The following is a 24741-nucleotide window of genomic DNA, read 5'->3' as shown; positions in this document are numbered from 1 at the left end:
TTCTGAAGGCAGCATAATTTTAATCCTGAAGTCTGATGAAGAGACCAGCACAGTGGCTCATGCCTATAATCCCAGCACTTTGAGAGGCTGAGGCAGGTGGATCACTTGAGTCCAGGAGTTTGAGACCAGCCTGGGCAACATAGTGAGACCCCCATCTCTATTCAAAATTAAAAAATTAGCTGGCCATAGTGGCACATGCCTATTGTAAGGCCAGTTGCCTTGCTGGGAGCTCAGACACAAATCCCACCCCATCCCCCGCTTTTTTTCGAAAGCTTGGACAAGCCCAGACAAGCTCAGGCAAGCTCAGACATGCTCAGGCATGTTCCCTTCTCCCATGCTCGCACAGCCTGGCCTTCCCTTAAAGAGCCCAGTATGCAAACAAGGTCTTGTAACCCTAGCCTCTTGCTAACCAACAGCAGTCAACTCTTATTGACCAATAGCAGTTGAGTCTTACTAGCCAATAGCAGCCAAGTCCTGTATGCAAACAAAGCCCTGTAACCATACCCAATGGTAGTTCTGCTTTTCCCACACCCTGCTCTCCCAAACCAATCGAGCTATTTCATTCCCTATAAAACCCCACGTCTGAGAGGAGTCCATGCGACTTCTCCGGCCCCTCCTGTTGGACCGCAGAACCTCACCCGGGAGTCTGAATAAATTCCTTCGCATTGGATCTTCTTGTGCTGGCCTCGGTTTCTTCTCTTTAAGCTCGGCAAGAACAAACCTTACACCTATAACCCCAGCTCTTTGGGAGGCTGAGGTGGGAGGATTGCTTGAGCCCAGGAGTTCAAGGTTGCAGTAAGCCAAGATTGAACCACTGCACTCCAGCCTGGGCAACAGAGTGAGACCCTGTCTCAAAAGAAAAAAAAAAAAAGGTTACTCTGAAAAAAAGAAAATTATAGGCCCCTTGCACTTAAAAAATGCCAAGACTCAAAATATTAGCAAAAAGAGCCAGAAATACATCAAAGAATAACAAACTAACACATTTTATCCAAGTGGGATCCATTAACCCAGGGATTAAGACTGGTTCCCTATTAGGAAATATAGCAACATGTTACTTAAACAAAAATTAAAGGAGAAGAAACAGTATAATAATATACAGTTCATAATAATAGATGCTGAAAAGGCATTTGCTGAACAGCAAATGCCGTTTCTAACAGTAAATGCAAAGCTAATAAACAAAACTATCATGGTCAAATTTGCTGCTGGGGATAAAGTAACAAGTAACAAGTAAAGTATCTGTACCCATCAGACAGGTAAGAGGCGCAGGGCAATGGCACGGAGATGGGTGTGCCCTTCACATTCCTGCCAGCGCTTGGAGAAAGTGATCTGGAATACATCTAACTAATCAGCTCCCAGGAAGCAACTGCATAGAAACAGAACCGGTGCATGAATGCATACACAGGAGGGCATCCATGGCAGGGTTGATCTTGGGGGAAGGGTAGAAAAGGTTGGAAAGCAAAGTGAATGCCCGTTAAAGCAGGAATCGGTGAGTAAACTATAGAACATTTTCACCATTAACTATCATGCAGCACTTCAGAGAATAAGCTAGAGGGATGCCAGCCTGAGGGAACAGCGAGAAGAGCAAGTTGCAAAAGTGTGTTTAATAGGATTCCATTTTTGTAAACACAAATGTTAGAAATCTATGAATATGTATATCTGCGTATCTATCTATAATTACATTAGCATGGTGAAAATTTGGGCAACACACAAGGTTATTCATTTTGAGTTGCAGTGGAATAGAGGGGGTGATATATCGGGGGGAGCAAAGAGGGAAGACTAATTTTAAACCATGTCAATAGGATTATTCAACAGTGAGTTCCTTTTTTTTTTTTTAAACGGAGTCTTGTTGTCGCCCAAGCTGGAGTGCAGTGGCACAATCTTGGCTCACTGCAACCTCCAACTCCCGGGTTCATGCCATTCTCCTGCCTCAGCCTCCCGAGTAGCTGGGACTACAGGCACACACCACCACGCCCGGCTAGTTTTTTGTATTTTAGTAGAGACAGGGTTACACCATGTTGACCAGGATAGTCTCGATCTCCTGACCTCGTGATCCACCTGCCTCAGCCTCCCAAAGTGCTGGGATTACAGGTGTGATCCACCACGCCCGGCCTTTTTTTTTGGTACCTGGTCTTGCTGTTGCACAGGCTAGAGTACAGTGGTGTAACCATAACTCACTGCAGCCTTAACCTCCTGGGCTTAAGTGATCCTCTTGCCTCAGCCTCTCAAGTAGCTGGGACTGCGGGCATGCATCACCATACCTGGCTTTTTTTTTTTTATTTTGTAGAGACAGTGTTTCCCTATGTTGCCCAGGCTGGTCTTGATCCTCCTGCCTTGGCTTCCTAAAGGGCTAGGATCACATGCCCTTTCTTTGGTCTTTGATTGCTTTTATCATGCTCCCAGTCAGAGAGCCACAACTTGGATGATCTTCAAAAGACCCTTGCAGGTGTGAGTGAAATCTCACTTCAAATTTCCTGAATGTGTGTGCTCTTCCAGCTTAATCCAAACTTTAAGTAATAATCATGAACACGCTTGGGTCTGTGTTTGGGAAGCACTTCAGGGTTCTGTTCTTAGGGTCTTGGGATGCAGTGTCCAGTGAACACTGAGTATGTTCTCCTGTGCTAGAAACCACATTCTTGGTCTAAAGAACTAGGGTGAGAGCTGTCTTCCCAGTCAACCAATACCTTCAAGGCAGCATGCTCAACTTGGCTGAGGAAATGGAAGATCATCATACACACACCCTTGCTGTGTCAATGACATTCCCGTGCCCTGGAGCGCCTGGCTGATTCAGTCAAGCACTGACTGTCCCACTGCATCTGGGAGCCCCAGAAAAGAGTCTTAACTGTGCTCATTTGGGGGGTTGTTAACCACACCTCCCACTGTCTCTGCCACTAAGTGCTTTGGTTTGGAAAGCGTAGCCCTTCCCTTCTCTAGGCTTTTGGATTTCTGTTGCCATTTTCTTTTGACTGGCTCTTTCCCAGTTCAACTGGGCAAAGGTGGATGAGGTGTTTGAATAGCTGACTTGATTAAAGCCAATTCTTTGCCTATTCTACACTGAAGCTGTGCAGCTAAATGTGGCCGGACAATAACGCAACCGGGATGGCCATTCCCACTTTAAATTCACGGTCATCAACCTCAAACAGGTCCTGAATGCCACCCGGCAAACATACCATACTTCTCTGGCCTATTCACTTTCCCGTTATCCTACAGGACTGTGCACCTTCTCTCTCTCCAGATCGCCAACACTTCCTGTCCTGTATTCATTCTTGCCTGATGTGAGAACACCGAAGCAATCATCCGAGTCTTAAGCTCCCCATCTCCACTCACCTTCCTGGCCTGCCAGGCCCTCTTCTCCCTTCTTCCTTCCCTGCCTCTTGAATTTCTGGTCAGTTCTCTCCATTTACGGCCAGATTCCTCTAGAGTTCTCGGTATTTCTCTCCAATTTCCCTCCTTCCATTTTCCTCTTGAATCTACTCCAACCTGGCTTTCACCTCCAATGCTCCATTGAAACCGCTCTCAGAAAGGTCTCCAGTGACTTCAGCGTTGCTAGGTCCATTGATAACTGCTGGTCCTCATTCCCCGGCTTAGCAGTAGCACTCAAGTCTTTGAAACCCTTCTGGCCTCGGCTTCTAGAATCCATCCCCTCCTGCTGTCACTGTCTCTGGATGATCCTGGTGAGTCTCCTTTGCCGTTCCTTCTTCAGCTGCCTGAATCCTAAGTGTGACTTTCGTCCTGCTGGAGCTTGGACCAGGGACCTCAGAGTGGGCTGAGCAGCAGCCAGTGCAGTGCGGAGACTGCCACTTACTCTTGGGAAGTTGAGACCGATCAAGGTGTGGGGTTGCCTCCCTGGGCCTTCGGGGAGAGGCCACATTTTATTGTGAACATTGTACCAGGTTTGGTTTTTGTCACTGCTGATAGCTCTAGAAGCTATGGATCACCAAGAGACTAGAAGAAAACAGAGGACAAGTTTGGAAAGTCCACAGAGCATTTTATTCCACAGGAAGAAAAGTGATGACTCTGTTATGAGAACCAGACTCCAGAGTCTTAACACACTGGTGACTGTAATAGTGCTTACATAATAGAGAACCAGGTATTTTATTTTTAGAATTTTATCAAGCAGCTACTATGGTATTTTGAGGCACAGATGATACTTACAAACAAAGTGGCCCTGGAGCCTTTGGAACACTGAGGTGAGTCCCCACCAAGCAGCGAGACACTCTAGGGTTAGGGGAGGGGCTGCTTGTCTGTTTCCCACTGTAGTGACCAGGCCCAGGGCCTGGCTTGCCTTTCAGTGAGCACAGAGAAGCAGCGACAGCCAGGCAGCGACACGGGTCAGCCAACTGTGCTGGGTCAAAGGACTTGGTGGCTTTGGAGAGCTCCTTACCCAATTTTCCCTTATTCCATTTATTTTACTTTCCTCAGAGATGAACTGTGTGTTTGAGGCAGAAAGGAAGGCGGTAGAAATGATCATAACAAAATCTGAGACATCGCTGTCTGAACAGCAACTTACAAAGAAACGGGCATTCAAGGAGCCAGGGGCAGGGCCTGCTTCCTCCAAAGCTTTGGATGTTTTCCTGGTGAGAACCAGGAGGGGATGTCAAATGCCCCTGAAACCTTCTGGCCATGCCTGGCCCAGGGCTGCAGAGCAGGGAGAGCTGAGAAGTGGAGCAGCCAGCAGTGGCCCTTCCACCTCCCACCTAGCCCCACCCTAGTTGGTCTTTGGATTCCATTTTAACATCTGCCTCTCCTAAGGTGCAAATGTCAAAGTGCTTGGTTGTGCAATCACAGGAGATGGGCAGCTATTTAAAGAGCTGATTAAAATTAGAAAGGAGCCTGAGGAGGGCATCTAAACACTTCTCTGGATTCTTCCTAAAGCACCAGCCCACAGGGCAGCCCACAACTAAGCTTCCTGCAGTCAGATCTGAGAATCCCCCGAGCTTCTGCGGCCCGCCCGAAGCAGATTCTTTAGTAATACTAAACTTAATCTCATCAAGAAATCTCAAGTGCCTTTGTTCCAGAAGGCGACAGAAAGCTCGCTGACACATACAATCAACCCTTCCGAGAGTCTCATCTTTTAAGAGATCATGATCTCAGGCAGTGGGTTACTGATGACAAAAACCACAAGCCAAACTCGTGGGGGTGCAAGGAGGGAGGCTGAGGAGGAAGCTGGGGAGGAGCTGCCACTTGGCTGCCTTCTGCTGCGATCTTGAGCAGTGCATGAATGCTGATACAATCATGACTACCCCCCAGCAAGACACAAACAAACTAAAACCCACCCAATGCTGCAAAAGCCAAGTTTCTATTCTGCAATCCACTCACTTGGAGTTCAGTGACGGCTCTCCAAGCCTCAGTTTAAGAAAGCTGATCCTTGAACACAAGGTAGCTAAAGCACTTGTGCTAAAGCTCCCTTCCTTCCTCTCTGCATGCGTGCACGTGGGCAAACACACACAGACACACACACACAGACACACACACAGACACACACACACAGACACGGAGGGGAAGTGGGAGAGGAAAGGGGGAAGGAGATTAGCTTCATTTGTGTCTTGGAAGGATTTGGGTCATGAGTTATAAACACCAAAACCTTCCACGCATCCACTGAGTCATCCCAGACTCAGCTACACGTGACAAGGTTGTAGAAATTGATTAGCTTTATTAAAATAAAAATTTAAAAATCACAAGGTGAGTCATTCATTCTAAAGTGAGGCCCCTTTTCCCCTCTCCCTATTGGCTTAATCCTTATAGAAAAGAGAAACGCCAAAAACAAGACCCAGGGCGCTCACATCAGGCCTTGCTCCCAGCCGGAATTTAAAACCAAGGATAAGAGATGCTTTTGTCAAATCTTGGTTCCACGAAAAGCTTACAAATACAGCTTTTCAACACTCCTATTTCATCCCCCTCTCTGGAACTCTCCCCCATCCTTTCTCATCCTGGGGTTACCATCCCTATGTCCCCTTGGGCTGTGGAGCTGTGATGCCTGCATGTGGCTTTATTAAAAAGAAGAGAGTCCCAGGGCTCTGGTCTTGGTGCCCAGGAAGGAGAGCACGCTTATGTGGATTTCTGATTTGTTGCAACAGTTCAATGGGATTTTTCTTCTCCTTCTCAATCAACAGAGTTTACCCATGTTTCAAACCTCTCTAGTAATAACCTGAGAAAACTGAGAATGCTGATTTGCATGCGTGTGGTAACAGAATGCAGGTTTCCCTCCAAGTTTGGTTAAGACTAGTTAGGAAAAAGTCAAACAGGTAACTTACATCATTTGTGAGAATCTAAGCATTCTTTGTAAAGCGGGGGTGAGAAATTGAAGGTGGGCTCCCAAGCCCCTCTCCTGGATCCTTCGGAAGGGCCAGCACCAGTCCCGGGTGCCGCCGCTCACGGCCCAACTGGACAGCCACGATGTCAAAGGCGTCCCTCCTCAGGGACACAGCTCTCACCTCAACCCACTTTCCTGGGAATACTTTAGTCTCCAAAACTAAGACATAACATTCTTTAACTTTTAAGAATGACTTTCTATAGACAGTATCCTGAATTAGACATGTAGAATTAGTGCAATAGAAGATCCAATATAATTTTATATTACTTTACAGTTAACAAACCTTTACACACAGCACAGGCCCTGTTCAGAAATGTTCCTATATATTTACAAACACACAGTTGTACATATATACATGTTAACAAAATACAGGGCAATCTAAAAATTAGATTCATCTCAGTACATGTTTTTAAATGTTATTTAACCAATATTTTTAAAAATTACTTCCCACAATCTAAAATAACTCCCTGCCTCACAAATTAATATGATTTCCATTTGTATTTTTCCTCATGAGCATTTACTTTCCCTCATTCCTTGACAACTTCCCTAAAGCCAACTCTGGCTCCACCTCTAACGTAAGCTGCGAGCTCGGCCTCTTTCCTCCGGGGTCTGGCCGCGGCAGCAGGAGCTTCAGGAGTCCAGCTCCAGCTGCTCTCGGTTTTCGCTGAGTCTCAACATAAGCTGCTGTTCATAGTAGAGGCTCTTTGCGTAGTTTATTTCTTGTGACAACTTGACAGCGAGGACCTCAGATTTCACGTGGACCTAAAGAGGAGAACAGGGTGAGTCACCTGCCCCCAGGGTGGGGAGACCCCAGGCGGTGGCTCCCAGCCCAGCTGCACGTCAAAGAAACAGAGATGCCGGGGCCTGCTCCTAGTTCACCCGTACTCACAAGTCTCGGGTGGGGTCCTGCAATCTGTCTTTTCAAACATTCCACAGGACTGTGCAGCCAACCCATACTCACCTGACATTTGGGACACCACGGAACTGATCTGCAGAGGTGAGACCAACAGCAAGAATGTGGGATTCACATCTAAGGTCTGGTGACGGCCGACGAAGGAAGAATAATCAGCAAACAAAAGCCTGTAGGTCTTTCTTACCACAAACACCTCCCTGCCTACCTGCTTAGAAAGGGGCAGAGGTATAGTGGCCGAGGCTGCCCACCTGCTACAGTCAAGGGATCTGGAGAAATACTAACACTTTGGGGTGCTCGCTGTCTTCATCAGCCAGCTCTAACTGAAGCCAGTGGCCCCGGGGGAGCCTTCCTCAAGCCCAAGTGCATTCCTGAGCAAGGGTCGGGGGTGTGAAGGACTCCAGAGGAGAGAGGCCCAATGAGGCGAAGCTATTTCTGATCCGCGGAGAGAGCAGAGGTGGGCAGGCCCTTTTGATTAATGTATAATTCTTGAATTTGAATGTCAAAATCCTGGCATCCCAGGTGAGAATGAGCAGGACTAACACCTGGGTGCCATGACAAGCCACCAGGGCAGACTGGCCAGAGACAGCACAGCAAGGGGCTCTGCAGCTGGTGTCAAGCCACTTGGATTTGAACCCCAGCTCCTCAAGGTTGGCTGTGTAGCCTTTTTTTTTTTTTTTGAGACTGTCTCACTCTGTTGCCTAGGCTGGAGTGCAGTGGCACGATCTCGGCTCACTGCAACGTCTGCCTCCTGGGTTCAAGCAGTTCTCTGCCTCAGCCTCCCGAGTAGCTGGGATTACAGGCATGTGCCACCATGCCTGGCTAATTTTTGTATTTTTAGTAGAGATGGGGTTTCACGATTTTGGTCAGGCTGGTCCCGAACTCCCGACCTCAGGTGATCCACCTGCCTTGGCCTCCCAAAGTGCTGGGATTACAGGTGTGAGCCACCACGCCCAGCTGGCTATGTAGCCTCGAATGAGTAACCTGCCCTCACCAATAGTGAAGTGGGGAAGACAGTAACACAGTTCTCAGACAACCCACAAGACACCAGCCCCCCAGGAACATCAGTGACTCACAGGAGCTTTATTATTTAAAAGCTTTGTCATAACAATACCTGGTCCCCTTTGGAGGCAAAGTATAATTTTAATTTATAAGTACTTATTGCACATGCTATATATTATTCTATGCGTAGAATAAACGTTTCTGTTTCCAGCGTTAAGGAGAAATGATGGAGAACCCAGTGGGAGCTCCAGCGTTTTCTACGATTCAGTGCGCCGAAGAATCCCAATTGAGGAGCAGAAAAACCCTGTGTGTTGCGTTAGCTGTTCCTTACCACCAATGAGCGTAAGTATCGCTCCCCTCACTACATCAATCGGTAACTGAGGCACAAACGTTGTGAGGCAGTAACGCTCCCAGGGTCATCCACGGGCTGCGAGGGCAGCATCGCCGTGAGAACGTACCCTGGGCCCCTCCCGCGTTCAGGACCGAGAGGCAGCACTCCCGGGAGGGCCCAGCCTGAGCTCCTGCTGAAGAGGGGGAAGCAGGGTGGATGCATGGGGCCCTCAGGATCCTGAGAACAGGCCCGCACACTCACCATCGGCTTCTGGTGGGAAGGGCCTGGGATGGACACTCCACTGCTCGTGCTCACGGCCTTCTTGGTCACCTGCACGTACACTTTCCCATGGTCTTTGGAGACAAGGCAGTGGTAGAGGTCATCGTATTTGACTTCTAGGAAAATGGCTTCTCGGTCCACGTAGTCTCCACTTTTCAGGAAGTAAACTGCTTTGGAGGAGATGAGCACGCAGTAGCTGTCAATGTTCTCCACGGCGATGAAGCTGCAAAGCGAGACGGGAACACAGGAGTGACACCCGCGCTTCGCCCAGCGTCGGTGGAGGCCCACTGCGGGCTCTGTGGCTCTGGGCCCTGAGTGCGAATCCAGACCCCTCGCTCACTACACCTCGGGCAGGTGGCTTCATCGCGCTGAACTTCAGCTTCCTCTTTTGTAAATTAGGAACAAAAGTGAGCCTGGCCTCAGGGGGCTGTTGTGAGGTCCATGGCCACGGCACCCCTCACCACTCCATAGGGCGCTTAAGAAATGTCAGACCACCAACCATTTCAACAATAGAAATAATTTTGCATCCTGAAACTGTATCTTGTCGGGTGTTTGCATGTTTGGATAGCTGAAAGCTTACAGAAAACTGTAACAATGCTCTATTGGACACGAGAGAAAACATGATGCCTTTCAATGTGAAACTGAAGGAGAGCTGGAACCGTTCACTGCCTGGCAGAGGGGAGGCAAACACGAAGGGGCGAGAGGACGTGGCTGGGGGTTATGGAGGCTGAAGGGGAAAAAGCAGCACTAAACAGGTTCAGCAGGCCGGGCGTGGTGGCTCATGCCTGTAATCCCAGCACTTTGGGAGGCCAAGGTGGGTGGGATCACGAGGTCAAGAGATTGAGACCATCCTGGCCAACATGGTGAAACCCTGTCTCTACTAAAAATACAAAAATTAGCTGGGCATGGTGGCGTGCGCCTGTAGTCCCAGCTACTCGGGAGGCTGAGGCAGGAGAATTGCTTGAAACCGGAGGTGGAGGTTGCGGTGAGCCGAGATCGCGCCACTGCACTCCAGCCTGGTGCCTGGCGACAGATCGAGACTCCGTCTCAAAAAAAAACAGGTTCAGCAAATGGCACACCATGAAGAGATGGCCTGGTGTTCGAGTACTTGCATGCCCGCATCTGCTTCCTCCCTCCCCAAGCTCAGCACGTCTGGGGACAGGACGCTCCCGTCCACTTCAGGTTCAGAAAACTCTCAGAGTCAGACAACACTTTCTTGGGTGAAGCTATCATCTTTGTTTTTGAAACTCTGAGTTGTTACTTCAGGAGCATTAGAGCCACTCTGAAAAAACCCAATTCCACTATCATGGAGCTCACATAACTGAAGTAGAAATTTATGCATGTCAAACCTCTCTGGCCACTGAATGGAGACCAGTGAACCTTGGGAACAGCGTAACAGTTCCCTGGGCCTGGCTGCCTCCCTTGCATCTTGTGACAGCCCTTCACAATGGGGCTGCAGTGTCCAGGGACAGTGGAAAAGGATGGCAGGAATACTAAAGGCTGACGACAGAGTGGCGGTCGAGCTCCCGCTGCCAAGCGGAACTGCTCAGAGCCCAGCACCATCTGGAAGTGTTGTGAAACCTGGGTCCAGAGCCATTGTTCCCGGGCCCTCTGAAGGAGGCAGAAGCCCGGGGGGTCGCCTGCCTGTTGCGGGTAACAGGCTGCTGGGCCCCCGCTCACTTGGGGTCCATGAGGACACACACCTGCTCTCTCAAATTCTCTAAAGCCCGTCCCCTCCCCGCAAGGATCACAGGTTCCAGTCTCTCTGTGAAGCCGCCCCCACATACTCCAGCCCCTTCTCCACTTTTGAGCATTTAATTGCGATGCCCCCAAAGCATAGCCAAGCACCAACTCGTTCTTTCCACGTGTCCTGGATGAGTCTCTGCTCTCTGCCTACGAGGTGAGCCCCATAAGTGGGGTCCATATTTCACAGCCCCGTGTCTCCCTGAGCACCCCACGGAGTTGGCCACCCCATCAGCACTCAGTAAGTATCTGCCTTGTTCCAGTGCCATTTTAATTACAGACACCTGTGACAAAAACTGGGGTTTATTGTTCTATTCTAACTGGTTGGCAATGCCAAGAATGTAGACTTATAAAGTCTCAATGCCAGAATTAGAAAGACCCGCAGCCGTCAGCGTTCAGGCCACTCGGCACAGTCTCACATCTCGTGCTCTGACAGCATTGGGCACGGCATCGTCACTGAACAGAGTTAGATGGAATCTGAAATAGCTGGTCTGGGGAAGAAGGGAGGGCACGGGGACAGACAGAAAGACAGACTTAGAGGGATAAAGATAATCCTGACACAGAGAAGAGGCGACATGGTGCCAGCCAGAACTGGCAGGGACCCGAGCTGAGACCTCGGAGCAGCCTACACTCCTGAGCACTGGTGCGCCTGGTGCACAGCCCCTGAGGTCATCATGGGCTCTCCAAGGAGACTCCAAAGTTGGCCACCATGATTGGGGTGACAGCAGGAATGTGTATGAAAAATCCAACTGAGATTTGAGGTCCTTTCTTCTAGGTGAGCATAGCACACACACTTCCACCCCACGGCCCAGCCCTCAGCCCCCAGCACCACCCCACTGGGCACTCGCCACAGCTAACATTTGCATGTCAGCCAAGGGCTTTCCATTGGGCAGCTTGCTCTCACACCCAGGCCAGATTGGCCAACACGACCAGTGTGCTTTCCACCCTGGAAAACTTCTACAGGCTTTAACACAGTCTCTTCCAAGATGCCCCAGATGCTATAAGTCCTCCTTCAGGCCAGAACCACTTCTGGAGGAGGGTGGCTCTAGGCCGGGATGCCCTCCGAAAGGTAGAGGGCACAGCAAGGGAAACACGGGCCGAGTGGCAGGAAAGCCTGGCCTGTTGGCTGACTCTGGCTGAGTCCGCTGCCTTCTTAGGAGCTCAGATCCCTTCATCTCTCTGATGGAGATGGAAATCCCTGCCAGCTTTCTTCACAAAGTGAGAACAGAGGTCAAAGAATTCCTGGCCATACAGAAAGGTAAGCGGAGGAAGGCAGTGCTGTCAATCCCATGGATCTTTGTCCTTTAAGTCAAGGGCCCTGTGCGTGCCCTGAAGCTGCTACTGATAAAACATATTTTTGGAAATTTGCATGAAATGTTCTAAAGTCTTTTCGAATCAAAAGCAGATCAGAGCCAAGGGTCTGGCTGAAGGAAGAAGGGAGATAGTGAGGCCACAGCTGGAGCTGGGCAGTGACCCCAGGGACCAGGTAGTCACAGCTGTGTCCCCATCGTCCTCCTCCGGCTTTTCTGCACCCACAATGGCCAGGGCTTTGGGCTGCATCATCATCGTTATTATTATTAATTTTATTATTTTTTTTCACAAAATCTGGCAACCACATCAAATAATAATTAAACAGCTCCAGACCCCTTATCTACTGGAGCCCGATCCCAAACTTGTTACTCTGTGAGAGAAGCAGCAAAGCTCAGGGTGGTAAGCAAAGCCTGGCAAACGCAGCATGCTCCCCGCCCTGCCCTGCTGCCCCTGTGCACCTTCCTCCGTTCCCTTTCCCTAAAGCCGCAGGCCATTCCCCTCCCTCCCTGGCCTAGTTCTCTCAGGTTTTCCTTTGCCTCACTTGAGCTTCTGGTGCTCACACTGCTTTGCAGTCTCGACCCCGGCTCTCCTCTCTTCACTGCCCTTAGAATCAAGCTTCCCGCAAGGCCTACTTTTGGTCTACAAATGGGTGACTGTTTGAAAAACCTCAAGGGAAGAATGCCACCATGGTCTCAGGTGGTCCTGAGCCCACTCCTTCTGTTCTCTGATCTGTTATTAACTGAGAGGGAAGGGGAACAAAAAAGCGCAGCCAGAAACACACAGCATCCAGATAAGCTTTATCCTTCAAATCTGAGACCTAGAGAAGTCACCCAGTATTTGGCTGACACATTTTAGGTTGCTGTAGATACTATAATTGATTCTATTTAAAAAATAGGATTTTTATACTATTCTTAAACCTCGGTTAAAAGTTTTAACTCTTGGGGCGGAGCATGGTGGCTCTCACCTATAATCCCAGCACTTTGGGAAGCTGAGGCAGGAGGACTGCTGGAGCCCAGGAGTTCAAGACCAGCCTGGGCCACATGGTGAGACCCCATCCCTATTAAAAAAAAAAGTTTTAACTCCCCTTTAAGGAGAGAAAGAGGATACTCTGGCCTTGGGGGTGTCAGAAAGTTTCTTCTGAGGGAAGGGAAGGCTGCGGCACTGTTACACCCTTTTCCAAGACGACAGGTGCTAAGAGTGGGTGAATCTGGCAAAAGCCAATGCCACCAAAGTAGACCCCACCATAAACCATGAACCACAGGGCTGAAGCAGACCCACCATAAACCACAAACCACGGGGCATTCTCAACAGCAGCCACGGCAACACCAACAGCAGCTTCAAGCCTCCTCTGGGGCAGGTAACAACGTCCTCCCACATCACACTGCAGCCTTGCCAGGGGAGCCGGCTGCCCTGGTGCCAGTCGCCTCCGCCTCTTACTTTGCCCAGAGTTCCCCATCCTGATGTGTAGAACCCCATCGGTCTACTCTGCAGGGCCACTGTGATGGTGTGAGCTAATCCACATGCCCTACACAGAAGAGACCCGAAGTTAATGGTGGCTCTTCTGTTGAGAACAGGTGCCCAGCTATCCCAAACCCATGGGGATGACCCCTCCCCTTCCCCCCCACATCTTCTTATCAGCAGATTGGAGAGAGAGACGTCCCTCTAATAGGCCACATGGAAAACAGGTTCATGACCAACTTCTCTCAGGGAGAAACCTGCCAGTAACTGTTTCAGACACTCTACTTGACTTTTCTCCTTTTCTCCTGCTCTTTTTTTTTTAAAGCTATATTAACTAATTTACATACCTGATTCTACTTCCTCTGGAGTCATTTCAAAATCAGAAACATTCTGAGTCGCCTGACTTAGCGCTCCTGGAACAGACCCCTCTACCCCTAGGTATTAGCCCCCACCCCAGGTCCATCTGTGGCCCCGACTGTATGGGCTCAGTGTTGCTCTGAGTGCCTGGCCCTCTTCAGGGCACCTCAACGTCCACTGGGGAGCGGCTTCTTCTCCAACCTTTGTTCTTCAGCACCCCCAGCCTCAGCTGATGGCATCCCCATCAACCAGATACTATAGTATCTGTAGATACTATAGTTGATTCCGGGAAAGGAGCCCAGAACCTCTCTCAACCCTCCTCCTCACTCAGATTCCAACCTAGCAGTCTGGGGATCCACTAGCGCTGCTTCCTGAATACCCTCCAATCTGTCCCCTTCTAGTCATCGCTACGGCCACTGTGTCCAGGCCGCTCCACCTTCTCCCTGGGCTACTCCAAGGGCCTCCTAACTGGCTTCCTGCCTGCAGTTTCTCTACCTGCCGCTGTCGAGGTTTGATTTTTAATGAGTGGGATCCTCTCCCTCACAATCTCACTACCACCTACGGGAGAGGCAAGTTCCTTGGCATGACCACGGACGTCAGTCTTCAGCATCCGGCCTGGGAACACACCTTTCCAGCCTCTGCTCCTTCCCTCCACATGTACTGCTGCCACAAAAGGCTGACCCCAAATTCTCCAGACCTGTCGTGATCTCTTCTGCCCCGTGTCTCTGCCCAGCACTGTGCTCTGCCCATGCGCTTTCTCTCCTTGGCACATTCCTCTGCCTCCTGCAAGGTCAGGTGACTTGTCCAGAGACTTTTCTGCGAAGTCTTCCCTGGCTTTCCAGTATAAATTAATCACTTCCCATCTGTGGGTCCATGACACGTTGCTCACACTTCTGTTTTAACAGCAATATATGTTATAGGTCATTGGCAATACAGTGTGCTTCCCCTGCTACGCACCGAGGACAGAGGAAATTTCTTACTCACCCTGGTACATAGTAGGATTCAATAAACGTATGCGTGAGGGTGTCTCAGAAAGTGACACTGGCATTGCAGCAAGGCAAGGAATTTGCCAGCATACAGGCAACTTTGGATGCTAGACACGTTACCAGTAGGAAAGTTTAAAACTTCTCCAACAACTGCTGATTTAGCTGATTAAAGATTTAGCAAACCTTTAGCTTTACCAGAGGAGCTGAGCCATCTGCCAAATGTAGGTTTTAATTCAGGGGCATATCGAAAAATGGCCAAGTCTGTAAATGTCAATAGTTACTGATAGATTATTTCCTGGTTTAGGAAATGGAGGCTAATGAATTCTATTCCATTCCTCAGAAGGAGGGATTGTTCTTATTTTGAGACTGTGTATGTTACTATAAGGTTTGTATTTATAATTATATGCTATTAGAATAAATATTATATGGTATGCTCAATAATATTCCTGATTTCTCTCTCTCTCTGAAATTTCTCAAGAAGAGACAAGATACAAAAATCGTAAACAGCACATTTACTAAGTAAACAAGAAAAGAGACTTTTACTCTTGACTTTATTTTCTTCTATATTCTTGGATTTGCTAACCATGCATATATGTTTCTTTCTGAGACAGGGTTTCACTTTGTCACCCAGGCTGGAGTGCAGTGGCATGGTCTCAGCTCATTGCAGCCTCGACCTCCCAGACTCAAGCAATCCTCTCACCTCAGCCTCCCAAGTAGCTGGGGCTACAGATGTGTGCTACCATGCCTGGCTAATTTTTGTATTTTTTGCAGGGAAGGGGTTTTGCCATGTTACTCAGGCTGGTCTCGAACTCCCACCCTCAAGTGATCCTCCCACTTTGGCCTCACAGCCCTTTGGGAGGCTGAGGTGGCAGGATCGCTTGAGGCCGGGAGTTCAAGACCAGACCGAGCAACATGGCGAGACCCCCCCCGCCCACATCTCTACAAAAAATTAAAAGGAGGAATGACTTATCTGGCTGGTGGATGTATAGGCTACTTTTATTTTTTATACTTTTCTGTATTTAACAAAATCTCATTAATTTTACTTTCTAAAATTGCATTTAAAAGTACAATTTAAATTGTCTAATTCCAGAAAATAGTCATTAAAGCAGCTTCCTAGGTCACGAGGGTTGCTCATGAGTCTTTTTTAAAAGGTAGGAACCACCTGGCTGCTCACCAGCCTAGTGTGCACCACTATATATGATGCAGCATTAGAAATAAAATAGGTTCCGTAAAAAAATGAAAATGAGTTTCTGGCTACAATGAGACATGAGCTAGAAGAAAACTTAACCATGTAGGAGGAATTTTACTTTAACATCATCTTAACCCAGATCCTATTTCAAAACCAAAATTGAGAAAGATGGGAAGCAATGACAATTGTGCAACTTATCAGAGGAATATGTGATTAACTTGAAAGTGAAGCCTTTTCAGCTGGCCAGACCAGAAATCACATGTCGGCAACTCTCTTTTTAATACTAATTAATTAGATAGAATGAAAAAATTAAATGCAACTAGATCTGGGAGAACAAAGTTGAAGTCACCATGGGGCTGGGGACTTTGTGGGGTTTTCACTCCATCGGGAAATAATTACACAATATTTTCCAGAAGTGAAACAGTGAGCCTAACTGGAAAAAATGTGGAAACATTTACTTAGAACAGTAGAGCAGGGTATTAAAGACCCTTTAAAAGGGTTAACTCTGGAGGAAAATATGCAAATAATTAGGTCTTTAAACATGTTTTTAATTACAAATGTAGGATAAAAGTCAGAGGTATGATTTGGTGCTCGCGTGCTTTCCCTGAAAACTCCTTTCTTGCAAAGTGGTGAGTGTAACGTTCACTTCACCCTGAAGACACAGGCTGACAACTGAGGGCACTTCAGAGCACATTCACCAGACTCCCTGATGGCTTCTTCCTTGTATACTTAGGAAGGCTGTGGTCACGTGCCTCCTTCAGCATTTACTGGCAAGACTCAACCCACAACTTGGGTGGAGACACATGGTTTTCATCTTTAAAGTCAAAATTCATTCATGCCAATATCTCTTCCTGGTTCATATGAATTTCGAGTTTCATGAAATTGATTTTACTGATTTCATTTTGATTCCAGTTTTTAGCTCTCTCTGGCTCTGTTTTTCAATGCGTACATCTCACTGGGAGCAATCCTATGTTGGCTGTACTATGCAATTTCTTCTATTGCAAATGAATTTCACAGTGACCAGAGATGGTTCGACTTGAATAGAGGTAAGTTGGAGAGGAAAGTGAAAACATAACATGCAATAATTTATAATCTCATTAAGCCTCTGACTAAAAAACACCCAGATGATTGGAAAATGGACACATGTGAACACAAATGCTGAACTGCAGCTATCTGACTATATTTATTGGGCACCTATTAGATGCCAGGCACTGTTCTATGTACTGAGGATTCTTTAGTGAATGAACAGACAAAAATCCCAGCCTCACAGGGCTGTCATTCTAGTAGACTCTGCACCATGTCCTGCCAGTCCTGAGAAATGACTCTCTAGACCTCCCATCTGAAGGCTAAAAGTTCCATCTACAAAGCAGTATCAAGAGCAGCCGTGGTACCAAATCCCTGCCCCAAGAAAGGCAGGGATATAAAGTCCTCCCTGGAGTGAACTGCATGGGCACTCTGGGCACTGGACTGGAACAGCAGAACCTATTAGTGACACCTGCTGTGGACAGAGTTACCCCTCCCTGACAATTCATATGTGGAAGCCCCAACCCCAATATGATCATTTGGAGTAAGTAATTACAGTTAAATTAAGTCATAAGGTTGGGGCCCTGAGCTGATAGGATTAGTACCCTTTTAAGAGACACCAGAGAGCTCCCTGTTTCTCTCTGCAATACGGGGACAAGTGAGAAGAGGGCTGTCTGCAAGCCAGGAAGAGAACCCCCACCAGGAACAGAATCAGCTGATGCCTTGATCCTGGACCTCCCTCCCAGCCTTTAGAACTATCAGAAGACAAATTTCTGTTGCCTAAGCCACCCAGTCTATGATATAAATGGCAACCCAAGTAGACAAAACAACAAAATGCAACTCCATTATCAAGAGACCTTCTAATAATACCACAGGACTTACACAAGGCACATGTAGGGAGATCCCATTCTATCTGGCAAGCAACAAATACATTCTGGATTTGACTTTTGATATCCCCATTCAAATATTGCTATGAAACTATGAGATGAGATCTCCTTAACACTGTCTTTAACAGTGACTCTAAGACTATCCTGACAGCTGACCTCTATTCCAGACATTCATCCACCCACCAAAAACACTCACAGCACTCAGAATCCCCCCAAGCTCGCTTTACCTTAAAGGAGACAAGTAAGCATCAGAAGAAATTAAACTAGCATTTTGCTACTCACCAGACACAACTAACTGCTTTCTCTGGGCTGGTGGTTCTAAGACCTGTTCAGGTTATAGGGCACTTTTACGCTACAAGGAGCTCTGCAAAATATCCTAACATAGTGAAATATTTAATTCTACCATGTCAACTAGGAATAATATCGCTAGCTGAAGATATGACAAGATCCCAGGTGTGTAAAGCCCCATATTTAAAGAGTAACAAAGCAATCTTAAGAAAAATGCATTTCTAAAATGTCCAACTACTAGTTGTTTGCTATTTGTTTTTCTGTTTTGTTTTGCTAGCATTCTGCAGCAAAAATAGGATATCAAAGTTTAAGAAATTTTTATAGGAGAAAAACCTTAAAATTGAGAACATTTTACTCCTTATCTTCTCTCTTTGAACTAACTAGAATGAGACTGTCATTTTCTAGAAACAAAACACTAAGGCCAGGCTATGGCACACAGTTGAGGACCACTCCTTCGAGTAAAAGGCTGTTTACCATCAGTTACATCTAAATCTAAAACACATTTGGGGCAAGGAATTCTTTGACCAGATCTAAGGTCTGAGAGTCAGGAAGATAACTTAGATCAGATGGAAACTTCTCAGGCTCAAAAGGAGAAGAGGCAACTCAGTAGACCCATAGGGCTGGTTTCCCATGGTCTGACTTACAATTCGTCCTGAGTGTTGTCCGTGAGTTTGAAGAGCTGCTCCTGTCCTTCTGCCTGGCTCTCTGAATATCGGGGAAGCAGCCCCTGGGGCCCTGTGCAGCACCGCGGTTTCCGAACCCTCTGTGCTTGAGTCCTAGACACGTAAATGGACAAAAAGCCAAGAGGTGAAATGTGAAGGTTAAAATGCTTTTCCTTTCTCACTAAATTAAAAGCACTCTGTAATACAAGACATACTCCAAATTTAGTGAACAGAATTAAACTACAGTATTTCCTGTGAATGCACCATGAAATAGTGGTTAAAGACCCTTATTTGAGTTTGAATCCTGCCTCTACCATGTTCTGGCCATGTGATCATGGATAAGCTGGTTAACTTCCTTAACCCTCAGTTTCAGTCTCCTCTCTGAACATGATGATGACACCTACCTTACAGGACTGCTGTGAAGATGAAATAAAACAGTGCCTGCCAAGCCTGGTCCTGGCCGATGGTGAGCGGCGCACCAGTGGCAGCTCTCGTTCCTGCCACTATTACTATAATAGAGCCCCCCGTGGCCCTGTTTTTCTATGCTTCTCTTCAGGAGAGCCATCTTGGGATTTGTGATGGGTCTGGAAGAAAATCCTGGGCATTCAGTAAGAACACACCAACCCTTGAGACTTCTCCTAAGATGAGGTCAGTTGCTTGGGCAAAGGGTGAGGGACATGGCAATCATTCAAGGAGAAGAAAGACCCCCTGGACCTGGCCCAGGCCAAGGCTGGGGTTCTGTAGTGGCTCAAAGGACACTCAGCTGTCAGCAGCCTGGAGGAATCTGCTTTGCTATGGCTTTCAGGGTAGGCTGATTATCTTTTTCCACACACCATATACAGGGTAACTGATAAGTACTTTCTGGTGCTTTTCTAGAAACCGGAGTGCACATTCGTCTTGGAAAGGCTGTGCATATTTCAGATGACTGATAAGAGTACACTGGGTCTGTCCTCGGCCTTGTACTTGCTGTACTTTTTATTATTTGTTCCTGGAGCCCACTGAAGCGAAACACCCCTCTCTAGACATATCTAAAAGAGAGGGGAAGGCTTACACACTGAATCAGCACTTCAGAAACATGAACTAACAGAAATATAGATATTTGCTTACAAGGGCAGCAAGTACTCTGGTGGGCAAGTCAAGTTAGTAATATGGACAGAAACAACCCCAGAAACTTGCCACAGGCCATGCAAAGCTGGGATAACTGAGAAGTGCTCCCAAATCCAGGTCAGCACTCAGTTCATCAGGCTGTGCCATCTGAAGGACAGCCCCATACCTTGGTGAGGTTTGATTACGTGCTGGAAAGACAGAAATCCAGCAATCATTTTAGAAAAGTTCAGTTACAAGGATGTTTTCAGTACTGTTAATTGTACACTTCAAGGGTAATATAAAGAGACTGTACAGAAGTTTCAATGATCTGCAATAAGAGGAAGAGTAAAAAACCCATTGTATTTGTATCACATACTCACATACTCTGCCAGTCTCAATTCTTCCTTTAAGACACAGGCTTACAGTTGGCTACTCAGAGTCCAACAATTGATTTAAAGTGGGAAGGGCAGCATAGGGACCACGGCTAACGCATCAGCAGAGAAGCTGGACAACTGATGGCGAAAGGACGCTGGCAACCTCTGCAGACAGGGGGTTGAGGGAAGGAGCCTGGTGTGCTTCGGTAGCAGAGCTCTGTTCTTATCTCCTTGCCTAGAAAAACACCTGCTGTCATTCCAAATACTGCCTACACAGGTGAATAAAGTATGCTTCCCCCCAAGGCAGTCCTGCTGACCTCTCTGCCATACCACATGGCAGATACCCAAAGGTCTCTCCAAGAGGAATATGGCAGGGTCTGCTTCCTCATCACTTTCCATGTAAGGTTTGATTCAGACTCAACGCATCCTCCCCAATCAACTGGGAGGCCTGAAGGCTCAAATTCAATATATATCCCAAATCCGACTATTTCTCCATCTCGATCTAACATGTATCATGACAGTGGCCGTGTAACTTGTTCTTTCCTTCCCTCCTTGTCCACTCTCCTCATGGCAATGAGAATGATGACTTACATCAAGTCAGTCATCTGCTCAAAACACATTTGCTTTCCATCTCAGGTGGATAAATATGTTATTTATTACTTGGCTCCATGTGGACTGGAAACTCCAGGAGAGGAGGAATTTGTTTCATTCACTGCATTCCTGGGATGGAGAACAGTGTCTGGGTTATGGCAGAGCGGCAGTCAGGATAAGCTGAAGAAGCGAGTGAGTGCCTGGTGGCTGGCAGACAGCATAAGGGCCATTAATTGAGCTAAAAAGGAAAGGCGATATGCAAGCTTTGGTGGACAGTTTGAAGGTTAGGGATTTTGAGCACTGAGAGCAAAATCAACATTGAGGCAAAATGTGAATCAGCTAGAACCCCTTCTTCCTGACGAAAGGTCAAGGGTGTCTCTTGTCTACTCTACTGATCAAAACAAGGAAAGGGACATGAAGGCAATGTCCTGAAGCTGACACGGTTGACAGGCCTCTTCCCTCACATGAAGGAGTATTTCCACTAGTACCCGAAGCTGAGGAAGAACATGCTACCAGGAGGAGAACACTTGCCGCAGTCCTAAACTCCTCCAGTGGATCTGAGGAAGCCAGAGAAGGTAAGAAAAGGCGGCTTGTTTCTGGATATTAAAAATTAAAAATTACATCCCATGACAACTCCAGAATAGTTGAGAATGGGAGTAAATGCACTCACGTTGTTGATCTTCTCACACGATCAAACAGCTTTCCGGTGTCAACAGTTATTTCCTGACTCAGTGGACTCCCTCAGAGCCTTCCCCAGATTTCAGTGATCCAACCTCACCCCACTCCCAATACATTACTTTTCAACCTGCAAACTACAAACCCACCAAAAACATCAGAGAATACAAAAGCAGAGTGGCCCCCCTGGGGATACACAGACTATTTGTTTTGTTTCCTTTCTTGACTGTCTTCACACAGGCCACAAACTGTCTTCCCATTTCCAGGGTTCTCATTTTTTTGTCAAGGGCAAGGCTGGATTCAGTGCTCAGCACTGCTGACTAGGGAGCTCACTATGGCATTCAAGGCTAACGTTTCACCTCAATATGGAAGAAAAGACAGATGAGTTCAATTTTACCCTAAAAGGAAATGTCTTCTATTACAGTCTTATGAACACAAGGACTTCCAGAAGGCACACTCTTCCTAGAAGCAGAAAGCTGGATTAAAGGAATTTCCCCCCACTCCCCTATCAGCTCATCACTGTCAGTGTTTGAAAAACTCTTCTTTCCTCTCCAAAGCTCAACTAAAAGTTTACCTTCTCAGGTCCAAGCTGGTAGGCTGTGGGGTAGCAGGGGAGTATTTAAAGTCACTGCATATGAAGAAATTTAGTTCTAATCTCAATCAAAGAATTACCAAAATAATTTAAAAAACCAACAGTAGGCTAGTGTTCTCAAACCTTGTAAGCCAGCAGAAAGTTTCACGTGATGTTCTTCCACCCAGGCCACTGTGTGATGACGTGATTTTCTTCATCTATTAATGTGGCACTGTACATTCAAGTAGGCCTTTGAAACTAGTATGACCATGTGACAGCAATCCTACCTTTGTCCATGCCCGGTGATTCAAGAATACAGTGTGTCCACTTTTAAGTGACTTTCCTGTATGTTCCAGTGAGCCTATGAGTACCCAGAGGGAAAGGACTCTAGTCCTTTTTTTTTTCTTAACTGGACTTTAGAACTGGACTCATCATTATCCTCCATTCAAGGCCCCGTCTCATCATTGGCCTCTCTTTATTTATTTGAAATAAACATCTGTGAAAGCAAAAAAACTCCATCACTCCATCGTGGACCACAACTTGGTCTTCTGCCACCCCAAATCCCTACTCCACCTTTACAGAAGGCAGCTGCTGTTCTGAATCTTGAGTTTCTCATTCCTGAGCTTTTCTTTTTTATGTAGTCTTACCACATTTCAAAGGACGCTCCAGTACATTCTTGTTATGTTCTTTGGGTTTAGTTTTGGGGTTTTGAAAAAGGATGTCACTGTCAGATTGCTAAGATTCAGGCATTCTTCTGTGTGCAGCTATGATTAATTCACCGTGTCTCGGCTTTATTAATATTGCACTGTATGTCTATCCCATGATATATCCATCTTCCTGTTGATGGCACGTGGGTTTTTTCCAGGTTCTGCTATTACAAATGATGCTATTATGAACCTTCCTGTACGTGTTTCCTGGTGAACTTCGAGAATTTAACTAGGGGGAATTTGCTGGCTCACAAGATATAAATGTTCACTTAACAAGATAATCTAACCTGTGTGTGAAGTGGTTGAACTATTTTTACACTCCTGCCAATGAGGCATTTAAGAGGCTCTAGTGATCTGCATCGAACACTCAGTATTGTCTAGGACAGCACTGTCCAATACATAGCCACTGACCACACGTGGCTACTGAGCATGTGAAATGTGGCCGTTGTAATTAAAGAACTGAATTTTAAATTTAAATTGTATTTTGGATAGCACTGGTTTAGACTCTTGAATATTCGCTGCTTGAATGGTTATTAAATGGCTTTTTACCATTTTTCCTTCCCATCTTCTCCTTTCAGCCTACAGCACAGTGGTATCCAATAAATAAATAAATAAAAGTGGAGTAGCTGTGGATTCTGCCATTGGCACTAGAGCGGCAGATCGACGTCTAAATGACTCTGGCCCACCACTGTTAGAAAGGCCTGTGGCCTCCCTGGTGGCTTTGCTCCTTTCCTCTGACCACCTTTGCTGCCACTTGGGCAGGGTCTTGATACCACAATCCTGGGGACAATGGATCACTGAACAAGAGGTGGCCAAACCCCATCCACTCACCTCTCCTTAGTCAACAGCATCTCTTATGAACCAGCGTTCAACCTAAGAGTCTGTTCAGCACATGCCTCCCTCCCCTCAGCACATGCAGCAGTTTTGCCTCCACAAACCTTTGTTTGGCCAAAGGTCTGCGGTGTATTTAATTGCTGCCAGCTGGAGCTTGTCGGCCATGTTAAGCCCTCAGCTGCTGTGGTTTATAAATTTCACAGTGTATAGAAAGAAGCAGTCCTTCCAGTCAACCAACTAATCCAGAATGTCAGCACCAAACCAACTTGAGTTTTGAACTCCATGAAAATGTCAGGGAGTCTGCTGAACAGCATGGAGGACTCTTCCCCCAGGGAAGGGGCTGTGGATACAGTGGCTGATACTCTGCAGATATCCATCCAGTGAGGACAATCAATACAGGGTGTGCCTGCTTCTGGCCACTGCTATCTGATATACACTGGAGGCCCAAAACCAATGATCAGAGTAATAACAACAACTCATGTCATTTTTTTAAAAAAGCAACAGTAAATCCAAACAAGGTGACACAGGGAGATCTAGCGAATTCCACTTGGTTGATCTTGCCTTTCAGCTGAGAGTCAACAGCTAGCCAGCCATCAATTATTTGTAGCTTATATGATGAGTATATCATAGTTCTATCAGTTAAGACAGATGCTGTGCACACATACACATACCCCTACACAGCTTAATTTGGTTGAGAAGTTTGTCATGGCCAGTGTCTATCAACCAAGTGATGTTCAAAAACAAGAAGTAAGTGAGTAGAAAGTGTATGTCACACTTGTGACGTTAGCATAATAGAATGTTTATCCAATTGATGGCTGCCATCTTCCTTAAGGGCTGCGTGTTCTGAAGGCAACAAAGTGATGGGTTGGGCTTGCACTCACTTTATGTATGTGTCCAGGGCTTTTGTTTTAATCAAGTATCTTACTCATATATCCTGTGCTCGAGTGTGCACAACTGACTGAGAACAAAGGTCAACCCAGACTACCTCTTCCAATACTGGTCATTGATAACAGCTATAAGATACCAGGGTTCTTGACCAAATGGTCTAATGAAACATTTGTCATTTCTCTAAGAGAACCCCACAGTCTGCCTGAATAGTACTGTCTGCACTGGAGTAGATGAATTGGTGAAAAACCCTCTGGTATCCACAGCAGTACAATGTCTGCA

At 46.9% G+C, this 24741-nt stretch overlaps 1 protein-coding gene, 1 long non-coding RNA gene and 1 other non-coding gene across 10 annotated transcripts in view; 1 reads left to right on the top strand and 2 right to left on the bottom strand.

Moving 5' to 3' along the window:
- Positions 1 to 3964: 3964 nt before the first annotated feature.
- VPS13D (vacuolar protein sorting 13 homolog D) overlaps positions 3965 to 24741 on the bottom strand; it is a 286887-nt gene continuing 266110 nt past the window's right edge. For 6 of the 7 annotated variants that reach the window (XM_021669824.2, XM_021669823.2, XM_021669826.2 and 3 more), the window contains 3 exons: positions 18719 to 18850; positions 8815 to 9055; positions 3965 to 7072 (listed from right to left, as the gene is read on the bottom strand). In XM_021669824.2, coding sequence (XP_021525499.2) covers positions 6941 to 7072; positions 8815 to 9055; positions 18719 to 18850 — 505 coding nt within the window. In that variant the 3' untranslated portion in view covers positions 3965 to 6940. Of the gene's footprint in view, positions 7073 to 8814; positions 9056 to 18718; positions 18851 to 24741 lie in introns of those variants that run through there. The other variant, XM_064363284.1, reaches the window with a different exon arrangement.
- LOC110568057 (uncharacterized) lies at positions 6896 to 9055 on the top strand. Of its 2 annotated transcripts, none has more exons than XR_010337699.1 (3): positions 6896 to 7089; positions 7247 to 7307; positions 8434 to 9055. It is a non-coding gene; the product is annotated as an uncharacterized LOC110568057 (long non-coding RNA). The 2 variants fall into 2 exon arrangements; XR_010337698.1 differs by having other exon boundaries at positions 7247 to 7392.
- On the bottom strand, positions 8541 to 8687 carry LOC135269581 (small nucleolar RNA ACA59). The gene has a single exon (XR_010337835.1). It is a non-coding gene; the product is annotated as a small nucleolar RNA ACA59 (small nucleolar RNA).

The sequence above is a fragment of the Aotus nancymaae genome, unplaced genomic scaffold, assembly GCF_030222135.1.
Source record: "Aotus nancymaae isolate 86718 unplaced genomic scaffold, 86718_ANA_hifiasm-v0.15.2.pri h1tg000053l, whole genome shotgun sequence".
Taxonomy (NCBI): Eukaryota; Metazoa; Chordata; class Mammalia; order Primates; family Aotidae; genus Aotus; species Aotus nancymaae.
Note: the sequence above shows the minus strand (reverse complement) of the source record. Positions and strands in the feature narration are given on the sequence as shown.